We start from the raw sequence: 18,825 nt of genomic DNA, 5'->3' as shown, positions 1-18,825 counted from the left end.
CTGCAGATAAAGCGTGCTGAAATTCTAATGCCAGTTGTACATTTTAATCCTTTAACATTAAATAGGAATTTTGAAAGTCAATAATTGCATCGTGTTGTACCAAAAAATTCGTACCTAAAATAACGTCTGTTGTCAATAAGGGAACAATCCAAAAATTTGAGTGGAACGTATGACCTGCAATACAAAGTGATAAGTGTGTCTGTAATTTTACATCTACTCCTGTACCAGATACTGCTCCTTTTACTTTAGTTTTGTCTAATAGTAACGTAGGATAGGTGTTCTCTTTGTTACCTTCGTTGAAGGTTTCTTCATTTATGACTGACACAGGTGATCCAGAACCGATTACTGCTGAAAATGTGGATGATCCAATCTTTACTTCAATGACAGGGTGGGAAATGGTTTTTTGAATAACTGGTTTTTCTTGCAAAAGAGTGTCTCGGATGTCGTCAAAAGTAATAACATTCTCGTGAATAACATTCTGCGTGTCAAAAGTAGTGCTTACGTTGTTGGAAGATGCAACATGTACTGTATCTAGTCAAATTCTTTCTGACGTGCTGTTATTTGCGGGAGGATGCTGTGGCATCTCGAATATTTGTACTGTTCTGTTATTTCTTCCTGCCGTATTAGGTTCGGGATGACACCGACTGTCAGGTTCATTCATGATAATCTGTTGTTGTGGTTGATTATGCTGCTGGTAAGATAGACTGTTATTAAACGTACGCTGAGAACTGTGCTCTTTACTTTTACGTCTGTCATAATAATCGTTGCTATACGGTGCATTGCGATATGAGTTGAAATGGTGTGTTTTCGGTACGTAGAGATTTCCTTGTTGCTGTGTGTTACTATTTGGTGGAGCCGTCGCCATAGGTGTAGGCGGCGAAACATTAAAGCTTGGTTGACCTTGCAGACTACTTTGTTGGTTAGGTGTGCTAACCGACTGGTTTTGTTGATATTGTGGGGAAAAACCTCTATGGTTGCCAAATTGTCTTTGCTGTTGCTGATAACTATGAGGATATTGATAGTTAAAATTTTGTCTGTTATTAAAGTTCTGGTGGTTGTCATTCTTGGACCGTCTATCATCTTTGCTATTAAAATAGCGTGACTGATCGTAATTTCCGTATGCTTGTTTGCCTTGGTTATGATGTGAAAAATTTTTGTTAATGAAGGAATAGTCTGATTGCTGTAACACATCGCTGAAAGCCGAAATATTTTCTTTCGGCTAACCTGTTAAAAGTGATACTCTTAACGATCGTGGTAATTTAAAAATACGTAATTGGACAAATGCTGATTCACTGTATGGCTCACTTAGGTATTGGTTTTGTTGGACCATGTGCTCAAAAAATTGCGTGACAGAGGTAAAATTTGAGTTCTCATAATTTGGTAAGCTAATTAATAGATCCTTGATTCTGCGCTGTGTCGTCTTCGACCAATATGCTGACAGAAAGGCATTCTGAAATTCTTCTACCGAGTAGCACTGTCTCGCGATCGGTCTCATACGAGTTGCCGGTTCGCCTTCCAAAAAAGTGCAAATAAATTCAAGTTTGTGTGTCACGGGCCAAGTTGGTGGAAAAGCAAAGCTAAATTGTTGTTCCAATCCAAAGGGTGAATCTGTATTCTGTCATTTTTAAATACCTTAAATTTCATGACGGATAGAAAGTGCTTGTAATCAAAATTTTTTTCTCTGAATGTCTGAACAGGTTCAGGATTGTATGATAATCTGTTTGTCTGTGACTGTTCGGAATCTAAGTCACGTCCTCTCTTTAAATCACCTAAATTGTACTGGCTGTGTGAGTGTAAGAAATGTTTGGAGAGTTGCGCATGCAGTGTCGTGTTACAGGCTGAGACATTTTTCATCTCCTTCACTTCTTGCTGTAAAGACGACACTTTTCTACGCAATTCTACCTATCTCACTGATTGTCTGCTGTAAATTTTGGAATTCGGGTGTTTGATTGAAAGAAATTGGTGACGTATCGTCTGATTTGGTATCATTGTTACTTTCGATAACGTCAATACGATTGGCCAATTCATCAAATTTTTCAATTAGTGCTTTTACCTGATCGTCATTTTTAGTGTCACAAACATTAATTTGTTTTTGTATATTACGGGTAGTTTTGTTCAATTTCTTAACGTCTGCTTTAATGGCATCAGGATCCTGTATTAATTCGAATTGATCAAGTCTGTTGGTCACTGTCTGATAGTCTACTGTGTGTGTGTCTGTTTTTGTTATAAGATCGGAGATTTCATCATGCAATTCGGTGTTCAACTGTTTGATTTCGTCTGATACTGTTGCAATATTGTTGTCTACGTATGTTTCAGCCTTCTTAAACATTTTACGCTTGTCTTCCTGTCTCTGTGCAGTAATTATTTCCATGACTTGTTTCTTTACTTGGTTCTGTTCCTGTATGAATTTACAGTAACGCGTTTCACGGTTTTGTAGGTGGTGATTAAAACGTTCGTCAATTAGGCTGTTTTGTTGTTCAAATTTCTTGTCGACTTACGCGTCCAACGTGTGTGAAAGTTCTGCTGACATTAATTTAAACTCGTCGGGTACTGTGTTGCGTTTTCAGAACATTGTTTAGCGACTGCACTAATTTCATCTCTAAGTAATTTCGTTGTAGCTGCATGTGTATTGCGTATCTCTTCACTATTATTCCTGGCACAGGCCTTAATTTTTTCACGTAATTGTTTTTTAGTTTCACTACATTGCTCCGCAACGGCTGTTATCTGTTCAGTAAGTTGTTCACTAGAGGTGTCAAGTTTTTCGTTAATTTGTTTGAACGACCTGTCGTGTTTCTCATTCGACTGTTTGAAACTTTCGTTAAGAATGCTTGTTCGATTCATTACGTCGTTTGAAATTTTCGTCTTGTTCTTCCTTCGACTATTTGAGATTTTCATTAAGTTGTAGCAATACTGCCATAACTTGATCCATGCCAAAATTAGCGACTCTATTTTCTATGCTGTGTGTTGGTGTATCTGCATTTGTCGCGTTTTGTGTAACCATTAAGTCATTGATTCAGGAAAAGGTTTGCAAATCGGATGTGCTCTGTTGGTCACTACATCGGAATCAAATAAATCTGACGTACGTTGAGTACATTGTTCACTTTCGTTAGAAACAATTATCTGTTCGCTACGTAAATTATGCAAATCAGCCGTGTCAAACTGGACAGCGTTCATTGTAACGGAAAGTGCCGCGTCATCAATTGTCGTTAAATTTACAGTTCACACAATTGAATTTGTTTGCTCATCATTTAAATTATAATCATTACTGGTGGTCGGTACTCACTGACTGTCTGTAACTGGAGGATTATCATCAAGACATCGAGTGTCGCTAGTATTATGAGTCAAAAGTCGGCTTTTTCACCCAGTACGACTCGCGATGTATTGTTAGCAGTTTTTCGCGGCATTTTCACAACTCAAAGTTAAGCACAAAATCAAACAAAGACGAAGCAAAAATGTAACAACTACATCGTAGGCAGCACGTGAGCAATCCATCGAAATTACATCAGCTCGAGTGCGCTAGCAACAAATTCTTTAATCATGGACCTCTTACACAATGCTCAAGCACCTACAGTGCAAGCTGTTAGTGATTTCTTTGCCTGAGGGGGCTTCTAAGTGCTATACCACCTACTGCACTTCCCTGACTTAAGCTATCGTGAGTTCAAATCGATTTCTAAACTGAAGGAAACACTTAACGGCATTCGCTTCAGAACTCTTACAAATTCGTCGGGCAATAGACCGCGCCGCTCGAACTGTCAACACAACTGGCACTGTTAAGAGTATCCTACGACTTACACATCGCTGACAACAGGTTATACACAATGCTGGTGACTACTCTGAAGAACAGTAAAACTTTGAAACACGTATCTATTTTGTATGACCTGTAAATAAATAATTGCCACTATTAAAGTTCCAATCCTCGTACATCCCTTGCTTGTCGTCCCATGATGCCTGTCATTTGTGACCGTGCTCCATCACTGCTATTTTATAGTTTTTATCTTTCGGTATTCATTCTGGACTGATCTAGTACGCTTATGGCGACCTTCCTTTGTTTTCGAATCTGGTGACGATGACGATGATTTGTGGGTGAGGGCGCTAAACAACAAGGTTATCAGCGAACTAGCACTTCAGTCACGGCTAGAATTAAGTCGTCACCAACCACTCGCAACTGCCATTGTTTCAACGGCCTTCACATCATGCAAGCGTAGTGAAACTAAACCTTCTGCTACCGAGGCCAAATAGGACAGTAAGGTTACCGCATGATTTTGGATATAGCTAGAATCAAAACAGTTCAGTAAGTTTTAGAATTCGGTAATGAGTTTGTCGATTATGGTAAATAGTTTACTGAAATCGGTGAATTTTGTAGCAAACTATTTTCATATTTTTTGGGGCAAATACAAATCTCTGTTTCGCTTAAAATAAAGCAGGAGAATCTGCAAAATGGCCTTTCGAGTCTATTTTGGTATGATTAGTGAAATATAGTAACCTACTGCTATCTGTCTGTTAAATACTAATGTTTACGCAAAACGAAGTTTAAATGTCTGTCCTTATTACTATATGTATTAATAGATTTTGCGACATGCAAACAACACTGTCATTCCAAGCCCCTATCTTAAAAAGCATTGCTCTTCGGCTGAAGAACTGTGGTGCAATTCATGCAATAAAATCATCAGAATTTTGTTTCCTTAAAATGAGATTGAGTTGCGATGGAGTGCGTTGGTCCTCCCCAGATGTAAATTTGTAGGCAGATGATTCATTGAAATAGTAGAGACCTTTGTATTATCATTTATTATTTCTACTGTTATGTCACGACTGTGCACATACGCAGTTATTAACTATTGCACCACATCTTTTCACTATGTTGCACTTTATCAAAAATAATATTATTTGAGTAATCCTATATTCAGTATGCAGCACTCTTTTGTTAAATAGAGGTTCTGTCTCGGAAGTGTTTATAATCTACTTCCCCACATAATTCGTCCACTCTGGACAGTCTTCACTCCCGAAATCAGCCAACAGCCTTCCCGATATACACGTCAGGCGCTAAACTACTCACCATTAGGAATAATCATGCTCCAACGGTTTCTATTGCTGTTTGACTAAAGTGGGTGGCGACCCCACGCTTTGTGTGATGATTTTCACTTACCACGACATACGACTTTTCATGATCTGACGATGTATGCACTACTTTCACATTAAATTCGTTTTCTAAGTGCTACTTTTAATAAAACTGTTTCCTGTTCCGGGGTTGTAGTGCAGCGTTCTTTTACGTGCTACTTTGCATACATAAAATTTAATTGTTTGTACCTGAATGAAATGTAAGGTGACTTGGGAGGTTTTCACGGGAATTGTCACATTAAAATGTTTCATGGCACCTGATGGAAAGTGGAAAGGTAAAATACTACCGATACTAGTGAAAAACTGCTATCAAATTGAGGTCATTTTTGGTTGTAGCACGATCTAGCCAGGTAGAAAATACAGTGACCTTACGCCAGTGCTACAACAAAACACGGCACTCAGCTAAGCGTTAAACAACACAAAATTTATTTTAGCAAACATAGAAATCTTTCTTTGCACGAAATCCTCTGATGCTACTAATTGTCTGAATAAAGAATATAAAGATGTTTCGAAATTATGATTTATCTCTTACGTTTATGAATAACTGGCAGATGTACAAGTTACACGTCCGGCGCAGACCACTATTCCTGTTGAGTGAAATCAGAACAAGCTCAAAGTGTAGACGAATAACAAGGGAACAGCTGTCCGTTAATCAGATGCATTGATTTCAGTAACCGGCTGATACGAAATACTTGCACGTGTGCCCGCAGGAGGCGGAGGCACGATATTTGACTGATGGCTAGTAGTTGTTTTGGTTGAAGTGTCAACTAGAACCAGCATTCCGAGACCTTTCGGCAGCCCAAATACCGCATGGACAGTTGGCTATGTTCTGTGACACTTGCCGGTACATCGCATAGTGGAAACAAGTTATGCTGTGTTTTCCGCGCCATCCACTGGTGATGTAGGCAGACTGAGTGCTAGCGTCGCCTACAGACCGGTGATGCTGCAACCCGCTACACTTGTGTGTTAGTTTGTGGAATACTGCAGCAATAAAGCAGAACACGCATAAAAAGGGGCAATAGGAAGACGAAAAGACTGAGCTGTTTCTTTTGTTCGGACAAAGAAGGCATCATAATGCTCCCATATTAATAACCTCATTGTTGGAAAGAACTTATGGACTTATAAAAGAAACGGGTGCTTGTTGTATCTCGAATATGGCGGACTGGTTTGGTTTGAAAAAAAAAAAAAACGGCTCTGAGTACTATGGGACTTAATTTCTCAGGTCATCAGTCCCCTAGAACTTAGAGCTACTTAAACCTAACTAACCTAAGGACATCGCACACATCCATGCCCGAGGCAAGATTCGAACTTGCAACCGTAGTGGTCGCGCGACTCCAGACTCTAGCGCCTAGAACTGTTCGGCCACCTCGGCCGGCTTTGGTTTGAAAAAGAAATATTCTTAGAGTGAAGCTTACCAAACGATACCGACAGTAATTACAGCCTTTGTTGCTTTAAAAATTTGAACAACACGATGTGGAGAATTACTCAAATGCCGACGTACATGAGTTATTTTACCGCTGCTTACTCAATAAAACTTTATGGTTTGAAAACTATACGATAATTATCAGTCGAATATATGGCAAAAAACGTCAGTAATAGTCCCCAGGCGCGCGGGATTAGCCGAGCAGTACAAGGCCCTGCAGTCATGGACTGCGTGGTTGGTCCCTGGGTGGATGGTCAAGTCCTCCCTGGGGCGTGGGTGTGGGTGTTTGTCCTTAGGATAATTTAGGTTAAGTAGTGTGTAAGCATTCCACCGATGCATCAGGTTGAAGATAACAGTTTTATGAAACACCCTGTCCTGCTGCGTGAAAAATGCTGTATATGCCTGATGCACTTCCTCGGTCGACGGGAACCGCCAACCCCTTGAGGCCTTTTTTAAGAGATCGAAGACGTGGTAATCGCATGGGGAGAGATCTGGTCTGTAGGGTGAGTGCTAGCATGTCTCTCTATTACGACATTTTCGATGTGTGGACATGCGTTATCATAAAGCAGCTGCACCCCATGTCGTGCACGATTCCACAGTAGTCGTTTCCGACAGACATGCTACCCCATACACATTCCTTATTCTTCGATGGATGTCTACTGCTGATTTTCCTTCGGCAGCCAATAAACGAATAACAGCACATTGGTCTTGTTTGTATGCATTCTGATTTCCGCATTTACCGCACGCGTGGCGGAATGATAGGACTGTCACACTAATCCCTTTCCTAGATGTCTGTGCTTATATAGCCCCATCGGAGTAGCGCTAGTTGTATATACGCTACAGCAACGCCCTCAAAACGAAATTTTTTGACCACCTCTTACATTTCACTCCCGTCAGTTCCGTGTTAACAAATTTTCTTATTGACTTTTTTTGAACACTCTTCTGACTGACATGATGCCATGACATCCTTCTGTACATTCTAGTCTTCTCGTCTCACAGTATCACCTACATCCAGTTTCCTCAGTTATTCAATGCATGTGTATTGGATGTTGTCTGTTAGGTGATAAGTTGTTTGCTGAAACTGTGTGTAACTGATTTTCTCTCTAACAATCTGAAAACTGTAAATTCTGAATTCTAATTACAGATTCTGATCTAGAAAAGCCAGAACAACCCACGTTCTGATCATTAACTTATTTATGCAAATTACTTTTTAGAAATTTTATTTTAATCTGAAGTATATCTGAAGGTCTGTAAAGTAGATTGCATGAAATAATAATTCATAACTGTACTCAGAATAACAAACTTTAACGTCATTTAAATATGTCTCATTACAGTAACACTTGTTTTGATTTTACATGAAATTTTACTGACTGCAAACTGTTCCTAATTTTCTGTCAAATTTGTTCGTTTAGGCCCTACAACAAGTTCTTCCATTTCAGAGGATAACTTTACTCTTCTTTGGCTGCACTGAAAATGATGATCTGAAATGAATCTTATCCTTTTTTTTTCAACCTGTTCTGTTAGCAAATTAGTTTTTCCTTCTCTTTTTAAAATTATCAATTACTGCACACGCCAAAGTCAAGTAGTTACAATGCAAATTTTACCAATCATGATTTCCTTTGAATAGTGAGAATATGTTTTTTGAATTGTTACAAAGGACGCAAAAGTAATCTGAAACTAATATGAACGATCAGCATTGTCTCTCGATTCATTGTCGTACATCATAATTTCTGTTTCTAAAAAGTATTTCCGCTACAAAAATTAGTTTTTCCTGAAGTCATAATCCAATTCTATTTAACTAATCTAAATAGGGGAAGATTACTTAGATTACTGAACACATGATTACCGACTTATATATATTATTGCACACAATGAAATCTCTGCACAGCAATAATTATTGAACTCGCACGTGCAACTTTAAAACTTAAAATAAGTTAACTCTTTCTGAAGTGCCGTCTTTTTTTACAATCGTCATAAAAGTTATCCTTAATTACTACATTACATATGATGCAACATCTGAAATAAAAATCTAGTGCTGCACATCCACTGTCCAATTTGCTCATTCTTCCATGATATAAAAACCTCTCTCCACGACTCAACAAAAAGAACAACAACAGTGATCAGTACTGTTGTTGTTGTTGTGGTCTTTAGTCCTGAGACTGGTTTGATGCAGCTCTCTATGATACTCTATCCTGTGCAAGCTTCTTCATCCCACATTACCTACTGCACCCTACATCCTTCTGAATCTGCTTGGTGTATTCATCGCTTGGTCTCCCTCTTCGATTTTTATCCTCCAGCCATCCGGTGTAGCTGTGCGGTTCTAGGCGCTACACTCTGGAACCGCGTGACTTCTACGGTCGCAGGTTCGAATCCTGCTTCGGGCATGGATGTGTGTGATGTCCTTAGGTTAGTTGGGTTTAAGTAGTTCTAAGTTCTAGGGGACTGATGACCACAGATGTTAAGTCCCATAGTGCTCAGAGCCATTTGAACCATTTCTTTTACCATCCTCGCTGCCCTCCAATACTAAATTGGTGATCCCTCGATGTCTCAGAAAATGTCCTACCAACCGATCCCTTCTTCTAGTCAAGTTGTGCCACAAGCTCCTCTTCTCCGCAATCCTGTTGAATATCTCCTCATTAGTTATGTGATCTACCTATCTAATCTTCAGCATTCCTCTGTAGCACCACATTTCGAATGCTTCTATTCCCTTCTTGTCTAAACTATTTATCGTTTATTTCACATCCATGGTCACACTCCATACAAATACTTTCAGAAACGAGTTCCTGGCATTTAAATTTATACTCGATGTTAACAAATTTCTCTTATTCAGAAACGCTTTCCTTGCCATTGCCAGTCTACTTTGACCATCATCAGTTATTTGGTCCACAAATAGCAAAACTCCTTTACTACTTTAAGTGTCTCATTTTCTAATCTAATTCCCTCAACATCACCCGACTTAGTTCAATTACATTCCATTATCCTCGTTTTGCTTTTGTTGATGTTCTTCTTATACCCTCCTTTCAAGACACTGTCCATTCCGTTCAACTGCTCTTCCAAGTCCTTTGCTGTCTCTGCCAGAATTACAATGTCATCGGCGAACGTCAAAGTTTTTATTTCTTCTCCATGGATTTTAATACCTACTCCGAATTTTTCTTTTGTTTCCTTTACTGCTTGCTCAGTATACAGATTGAATAACATCGGGGAGAGGCTACAACCCTGTCTCACTCCTTCCCCAACCATTGCTTCCCCTTCATGCCCCTCGATTCTTATAACTGCCATCTGATTTCTGAACAAATTGTAAATAGCTTTTCGCTCCCTGTATTTTACCCCTGCCACGTTCAGAATTTGAAAGAGTATTCCAGTCAACATTATCAAAAGCTTTCTCTACGTCAACAAATGCTAGAAACGTAGGTTTGCCTTTCCTTAATCTTTCTTGTAAGATACGTCATAGGGTCAGGACTGCCTCACGTGTTCCAACTTTCTACGAAATCGAAACTGATCTTCCCCGAGGTCGGCTTCTACCAGTTTTTCCATTCGTATGTAAAGAATTCGCGTTAGTATTTTGCAGCTCTTACTTGTTAAACTGATAGTTCGGTAATTTTCACATCTGTCAACACCTGCTTTCTTTGGGATTGGAATTATTATATTCTTCTTGAAGTCTGAAGGTATTTCGCCTGTCTGATACATCTTGCTCACCAGATGGTAAGGTTTTGTCAGGACAGGCTCTCCCAAGGCTGTCAGTAGTTCCAATGGAATGTTGTCTACTCCCGGGGCCTTGTTTCGACTTAGGTCTTTCAGTGCAGATTAGTGCTGTAGTCAGGTGAAAAACCACCAGTGACTACTACTGCAGTACTGCAGTAAATTGAGAGTGTATTGGTGACTCAAGTGGAGGGTTTTCTGTTTCAGAGGAGCCGCGCGGCCGAGGCGGAGCGTTGGTTCAGGAGGGCGCTCCAGCTGGCGCCGGAAGACCCGAGCGTCCACCAGCACTTCGGTATGTACCTCGGTTTATCGCAGTGCACTGTAAACACGCTAGCTACTGCTACTGTCCGCGGTTTTCCATGCACGACGTTTTGGAATTCCAGTCCATATGAGATAGGCCGTTGAGGTTCAGGAGGGCGCTGCAGCTGGCGCCGGAAGACCCGAGCGTCCACCAGCACTTCGGTATGTACCTCGGTTTATCGCAGTGCACTGTAAACACGCTAGCTACTGCTACTGTCCGCGGTTTTCCAAGCACGACGTTTAGGAATTCCAGTCCATATGAGATAGGCCGTTGAGGTTCAGGAGGGCGCTGCAGCTGGCGCCGGAAGACCCGGGCGTCCACCAGCACTTCGGTATGTACCTCGGTTTATCGCAGTGCACTGTAAACACGCTAGCTACTGCTACTGTCCGCGGTTTTCCATGCAGGACGTTTTGGAATTCCAGTCCATATGAGATAGGCCGTTGAGGTTCAGGAGGGCGCTGCAGCTGGCGCCGGAAGACCCGAGTGTCCACCAGCACTTCGGTATGTACCTCGGTTTATCGCAGTGCACTGTAAACACGCTAGCTACTGCTACTGTCCGCGGTTTTCCAAGCACGACGTTTTGGAATTCCAGTCCATATGAGATAGGCCGTTGAGGTTTCGAGAAGAATAATCAACATTCAAATTTTTTAATAATTAATATTTTATGCTAATTCCAATAAAAAAATTCCGTGTAACATGTGTTCAATTTTTATTCGTTGCAAACATACGGATGCTTACTGAGAACATCTTGCATTTCACTTGTTGTTACACCAGTTGCTACAAGTTTGATTATTGATTTTTCGGCTATGATGATATGGTTGATGTTTGACACGTACGTATTTAAAAATTTGACTATATCGTTATGGTATACCTGTACGGGGTGATAAAGTAAACGGTGCTGCTTGTTAGAGGATTAGCTGGATTTCTAATACTGTGAGTACCGAGGATGAGAGTCGTCTCTTGTTAAGGTAATCTTTACAAATATTTTAGCATACAGCCACTAATGTTAGGAATGTATTCATCATCGCCGTGTATCTGGAGTTAAGCTCTCATCATATCGCTATTTGAAGTAATCCTGTATAATCAACGTGCCAGTAGTTGAAGCAGTCTGGTTAAAGTGGATTCAACATTTTTAAACAGCTGTGTTCAGAAAAATTCAGGAATACATAAATAAAAGTCACTCAAGAATTGAATTATTAGGAAGTTCCGGGAAGATCAGACGAAATGGCCGCATGAAAAATGTTAAGATTTCGAAAAACGAATTATTGTTGGAAGGACTGACTCAGTATATAGCAAAATCAAAACAATCTTCAGTACAATTAAAAGCAGGAGTAGTAATACAAATAGTGCAACAGTAATTCCAGTGTTACATGCAAAGGAGAGAGAGGATAGATGGAATTAGTACGCTCAGACCTATATGAGGTGGACGACCTGTCTGGTGGCGTGATAGAAGAAGAAACAAAAGTCAAGAGGTAAGAGATAAGAGATCTAGTATTAGAACCAGAATCTGCAAAAGCTTAGGAAGACTTACGAACAAGTAACGCAGTAGGTATAGATAACGTACCATCAGTACTTCTCAAATCATTGGGGGAAATGGCAACAAAACGACTATCCACATTTATGAATAGAATATATCAGACTGGCGCTATACCACTAGACTTCCGGGAAAACATCGTTCACGCAATTCCCAAGACTTCAAGAGCCGACAATTTCGAGAATAATCGCATTGTGCGCTTCACACCTTATGTATCTGACTCCCTGGCAAGAATAATACACAGAAGAATAAAAAAGAATCATATGTATATGTTAGATGAAGACCAGTTTGGCTTTAGGAACGGTAAAGTCACCAGAGAAGCGGTTCTGACGTTGCGGTTTATAATGGAAGCAAGACTAAAGAATAATGAAGACCAGTGCACAAAATTCCTCGACTGGAAAAAAAAGTTCGATAATGTCAAATGGTGCAAGGTGTTCGAAATTCTAGAAAATTAGGGCACTCTACAGAGAAATCTGAGTAATATGCGGGTTTGACTGAAAAGTAATGACTCCACCTTCGTAACTCTTCAACAATTGGCAGCATTGGTATGCGGCAGGTAGTGGCTTGTTCCGTAGCCTCTTCCCTACAGCTCCCGTTAGCAGGAAGCCTTAGCACTGAAGGGTTGTGTTGTTACAGTGTAAAGTATGGAACCCGGTCGTTCAATGGGATTTAAGCAACGTGCAGTCATTGAATTCTTCACAACAGAAGCCGTCACCCCAAAGGGGATTCATGAGACAATGAAAGCAGTTTCTGATGTTTGTGTTGATGTGAGTACAGTGCGTCATGGGCGAGTAACTTTATAAAGATGTTGAGGCGGGGACATCTGACGTGCCTGACAAACAAAGAGTTGGACGTCCTGTGACAGCAACCACCGAGCCTCACAAGGAAATTGTTGACAGACTGATTCAGGACGATCGTCGTATCACTCAGAGAGAAACTGCAAGCACAATCGGCATTTCACAAGAACGTGTGGGACATATTATTGCATTGCTTCGCTAACGGAAGGTCTGTGCACGATGGGTACCCCAGATGCTGACTCCTGAAATGAAAGCGCCCCGACTTGAAATTTGCCAGGAACTCCTCTCGCATTAATGAAGGTGACACCTTTCTCCATAAAATTGCGACAAGAGACGAAACGTGGGTACACCATTACGGCACGGAGACGTTGAAAGAACTGTGAAACTGTGGTTGCGGAAACAGAGTGTCGACTTCTTCCGTAACGGCTTCAGAAAGCTTGTTCATCGTTGGCAAAAATGCATGAGACTTGCTGGTGAATATGTGGAAAAGTAAATATTGGTAATTAATGATCACATTCTAAGGATTATTTCTGCATCTGATTTTGTAAAATATTCGCATCCGAACCCAATTAACGAAGGTGGACGCACTACATTTCATTCAACCCTCGAACAGTGTTACAGAAACCAAGAAGTGCTCGTATTAAAAAATGTGTAAGACAGGGAAGTATCCTTTCGCCCCATTGTTCACTCTATTCACCGAAGACCCAATAAGGCAATAAAAGAAAAGTTTCAAGAGTGATAAAATTCAAGGCGAAACACTGTCAATGATAAGATTTCCTGATGACGTTGCCATCCTCAGTAAAAGTAAAGAAGAATTACTGGATCTACTGAAATGAATGAACAGTCTGATGAATACACGGACAGAGATTAAGTCGAAGGAGGATGAAAGTTATGAGTAATAGCAGGAATGACAAAAGTAAGAAACTTTACATCAGAACTGGTGATCACGATGTAGATGAAGTTACGGAATTGTGCCACCTAGGCGTCGAAATAACCCATGCTGCATGGAGCAAAGAGAACTTAAAAAGCAGACTAGCACAGGTAAAAGGGCATTCCTGGTAAATGGAAGTCTACTGGTATGAAACACAAACCTTAATTTGAGGAAGAAATGGTAATGAAACACGGACTGTGGGAAAAGAGGAACAGAAGAGAACCGAAGCATTTGAGAAGTCGTGAAACAGGCGAAAGTTCAAAATTAGGTGGACTGGCGAAGTAAGTTGTTTCTGTGCAATATCGGCGAGGAAAGGAATATATGGAACACACTGACTAGACTAAGAGATGGATGAAAGGACATCCTTTAAGACATCGGAGACTCGCTTTTACGATACTAGACGGAGCTGTAGAACGTGATAACTTTTTTAGGAAGACAGGAATTCGAATACCCAGTCAGTATTTTTGAGTTTACTCGTGCTAAAAAGCTTCGCATTGGGGAGGAATACTTGGCGGACCGTATCAAATCAGTCAGAAGACTGATAACTAAATAATAAAACAAAGTGAGAAGCACAGCCATCAGTAAATAATGGATTACGATGCAAAGCTGGTAAATCGTCTTATCCATATAGGCAAGAAGAAACCGAAAGAAGAAACAGCTAGCGATAGGAGGATCACCACTATGCCAAATTTTGGAAAAATTGTTCGGCCATACAACATCGAGTTATGAATCATGGCAAAAAGGTGATTATATATATATATATATATATATATATATATATATATATATATATATATATATATGAAGCATGAAGTCGAATAAGCAAATGTGATCAGGAAGGTATTAGTAAAGTAGAGTCTACATTGTGTGAAGCAAATTATATGTGATAAACAAGTAGGAAATTTGCAGCAGGATATACGGAGGTTGCAGACGCTTTTAGAATGGGCAGCTGCGGCAGAGAGGTGATTGTCAACTATATTATGAGACTAGACACCGCTTGAAAGGCGCAGAATAGAGCTTAGCGATGTTACATATACCGGGTGATCAAAAAGTCAGTATAAATTTGAAAACTGAATAAATCACTGAATAATGTAGATAGAGAGGTACAAATAGACACACTAACTTGGAATGAAATGAGGTTTTATTAGAAACAAAAAAATACAAAAGGCGGATGGCCGATGGCGCCTCATCTGATCAGAATAGCAATAATTAGCATAACAAAGTAAGACACAGCAAAGATGATGCGCTTTACAGGAAATGCTCCATATGTCCACCATCATTCCTCAACAATAGCTGTAGACGAGGAATAATGTTCTGAACAGCACTGCAAAGCATGTCGGGAGTTATGGTGAGGCATTAGCGCCGGATGTTGTCTTTCAGCATCCCTAGAGATGTCGGTCGATCACGATACACGCGACATCAGGTAACCCCAAAGCCAATAATCGTACGGACTGACGTCTGGGGACATGGAAGGCCAAGCATGTCGAAAGTGGCGGCTGAGCACACGATCATCACCAAACGACGCTCGCCAGAGATCTTTCACGATTCTAGCAATATGGGGTGGAGCGCCATCCTGCATAAACATCGAACGTTCCAGCAGGTGTTTATCAGCCAGGTTGGCGATGATGCGATTCTGTAACATATCGGCGTACCTCTCACCCGTCACGGTAGCAGTTCTGCTGTCCAGCGCCATCTGACGGGCATTTTGTAAACTTTGTTTTTTTTTTTTTGTTCTAATAAAACCCCAAGTCATTCCAAGCATGTGTGTCAATTTTTACCTCTCTATCTACATTATTCCGTGGTTTATTAAGTTTTCAATTTTATACTGACTTTTTCAATACTCGGTAGATAAGGAAAGAGGGGAAACTCAACTAAGGAACTTGAAATAGCAATACAACGGTTTGATAATATAATTAATATACAAAATGGCGAACACAGTAGTACTTTCTTGAATGGTTCTTTGAATTTTTTTAAAGATGACGTCACAAGGATAAATGTGAACGATTTTTCAAAGATAATCACTGGCATTGTACCTCTCCACGTCCGTGGTAACATGTTTCGAATGTTGTGGAACATTCTGATGGCTCAGTCCAATCTATCAGGGCCGTACACATGTTCTAGCAGAGCACTGGAACGCGGTTGATGTGACCAGTGTTCACTACTTTACGAAAGAAACGTTTTGGCGGATGGGCAGAGAGTCTGGTGCAGCAATTTTTAAAGTAAGACAATGACTTCATTTTCAGATGCATTTTTTTTCACTTTGACCTTGTGTGCTTTTGAAGAGCCTGTTTAACTTAGACTGCTCGATAATGGGAGCTTGAGTTACATTCGAACAGCTCTGTCTCTGTAAAACAATAAAAACTGGATATATGTTATATGAAATGTTATATTTAAAATGATTTATTTTACCACCTCCTGAAATATTTACTATCCGTGAAACAACACTTACGTGTGTGTGTTTATGTGTCACTACCACTCATAAGTAGTGACAAATAAGCCCTGAATACTTTCATGATATGCAGAACGTATACTTGTATTTCTAATGCCCAACGGAACCAACTTAGTGGCATTAACCGACTCGTGTAGTCACACAATATACACTTTCATAAATTCAGCGCAACGAAAAGAAATGGGATCCTCAATCTATCATAATTGTAAGGAACACATGATGACAGCAGTTCGTAGCTGCAAAAGTTTTTAGCATGTGTTAGCTTTCTGCGGTTGTCTCCCAACTTGTGCACACATAAATTGAGAACGCCGAAAATAATTAATTAATTAGTGGAATCATGTAAAATCCATAGCTGCCTGTGTACATAACATTGTAACAGTTAAGTGAGGCTACACAACACGAGGCCTCACAGCCGCACTATAGTATACGCTGATCCACCAACTTATTAGCAGCGCCTGAAACCGAATTAGCATGTAGAGAAATTCTGCTTATCATTGCTCTTAATTCTCGATGGCAAGTCCGTTGTTGAGCAGCTATTCATCGGATTGACTGTAATTCACATAAGTTACTTACGGAAGACAACAAGATGGCGTCGAGCAAGACTGACAGTTTGAAGGACATGAAGTACAACAACTTATAATGTTTCCGATTAAATGAATTCTTAAAAATAGCATTTAACGAGCAATGTATTGATAATATATTAACTTTAGATAGAAGGGAAAAATTTTATAGCCCAAAAGTCATATTTCAAAATACATTCCCAAGATTCAACTCTGAAACCAAAGCAACATCTTCTGAAATACGTGATCCGATTCCGTGAAAAATTTAATTTTACACTTCAGGAGAGGTTCACATCTTTGAATCCATAATAGCTCAGAGTGAAGTAAAGTAGTAATTGATGAAGTAACCAGCTTACAAATAGCTTGCGGTAACAACCTATGAGCACTTATTAAACTGTGTGGAAACACGTGTCAGGATAGCGACGCTAGGAGTGATACAAGCAAACATTCTCGCTGCAACGCCGCCACTAAAACTCCCTTTCATCAGAATAACTAAATTTAGTTGGTCTGACCGATTTCTTATGCATTGAAGCGTGTTATTAACAGCGTGGACCTCTTGCAGCAAAGGCATCTTCCTCGTTAACGTGAGAATACAGCACGACCAAGTCTGAACAACAAGTGCCCAAGAACTGATGGCGTACTACTTGTAAACGAGAAGGAACACATGTCTATACCCTGGAACAGGTACTATAGGTCCAGAGTAATCTGACTCGCCAAAGACCTAAAATGTTCAATCAGGCATAGAGGTTCCTAAACAACTTATTTAGAAAGCTAGGTCTAAATCGTTTATAGCCAATTCTTACAGACTATAACAAGTGTAAGCATTACTATTCACATTAAAGGCGAAACATTTACGAGTACAATGGTTAGAAACTTACACTTTCTTCCGCTGTAGGTTTCTCGGAGTTTGTTATTGACTTCTGCATTCTACTGAATTACATACGTCTTATTTCTGAAACACGTTCTTAATCGTATGGTGTGCTTAACAGCTTTCCTTGTTCTTGTGTGCACTGCTAAATTTCAGTGTTTCACAAACCTCTCCTTCTCAGCAATGCTTCGCATTGATTTTTTTCTCTCCTTGTATTAAGTAGTCTGTACAGTCTACAATCCTGTCACATTTTTCGTATTTTTGGCTAGAGAGATAGTTATATTTTTTACAAAGATAATCTTAGCTATAAATTTTGTGACGTGAGACGCGTTGTCGGAACAAAAGCTGTAAGAATGTTTTGAACCAAATTCTTAGTATTACTTGATACATGCAATGTAGTAGCTTGTAATTGAGTTCATGAATCTCTGTAACTAAGAGAAGCTTCCTCATCATTTTGCAATACGAATTTCAAAATCTTAATTTTGTCTCTAATACACTTATGTACTGTGATAACTTTATCCTTCGTAGATTTTCAAGCAAGGTTAATAGAGCGCCTACCATCTCGAAATGTGTTGTGTGATTCACTTGCAGGAAGTGAAAATACTTTTTATTTCTTCAGTACTGTTTTGTAAAAACCTACTTACTTCAAATGTGTAGATTGTTAGTCAATAATTGGTTAATATTCCCAGTTACACAGATTCGTATAAGGTATGGTTGTATGTATATATCACATAATTATAATTACTCTTTTGTGAAATGGTTAACCTTGGGTAATGGTAGCTAAGATCTAAAATGTGTCAAATATGTTTATGTGTAGACTTACATATCAGAAATTGAGAGTAGTTGATATGGCAAAAGTAGTGTAATGTAAAACCTTCAGCTGGCCTGCAAAATGGATTTTTCCTTCAAATTTTGGTCAACATGTGGATAATTGGTTAATAAGATCCGGAAACTAATTATTATTGGTTTTGGTCACAGTACTGTAATCTTTATGTTAGTCGCAAAATGGATCAGTTTTGTCCCTTGAATGACTTAAAATTTGGTAGATCACCTCGACAGAGTAAGGAATTGACCAACTATCTAACCCACTGGAAAGGCAATTTCAGTCCCTCGTTGGTTTTTGAATGACTGATGCACCTGTGTGTGTA

At 39.7% G+C, this 18,825-nt stretch overlaps 1 protein-coding gene across 1 annotated transcript in view; it reads left to right on the top strand.

Annotated features, from left to right (window-relative positions):
- LOC126278778 (protein O-mannosyl-transferase TMTC2) overlaps positions 1 to 18,825 on the top strand; it is a 990,803-nt gene that overhangs the window by 942,492 nt on the left and 29,486 nt on the right. The window contains exon 10 of the mRNA XM_049979055.1: positions 10,445 to 10,529. Coding sequence (XP_049835012.1) covers positions 10,445 to 10,529 — 85 coding nt within the window. The remainder of the gene's footprint in view (positions 1 to 10,444; positions 10,530 to 18,825) is intronic.

This window comes from Schistocerca gregaria, chromosome 6 (assembly GCF_023897955.1).
Source record: "Schistocerca gregaria isolate iqSchGreg1 chromosome 6, iqSchGreg1.2, whole genome shotgun sequence".
NCBI lineage: Eukaryota > Metazoa > Arthropoda > Insecta > Orthoptera > Acrididae > Schistocerca > Schistocerca gregaria.
This window is presented reverse-complemented; position numbering and strand designations above follow the sequence as displayed.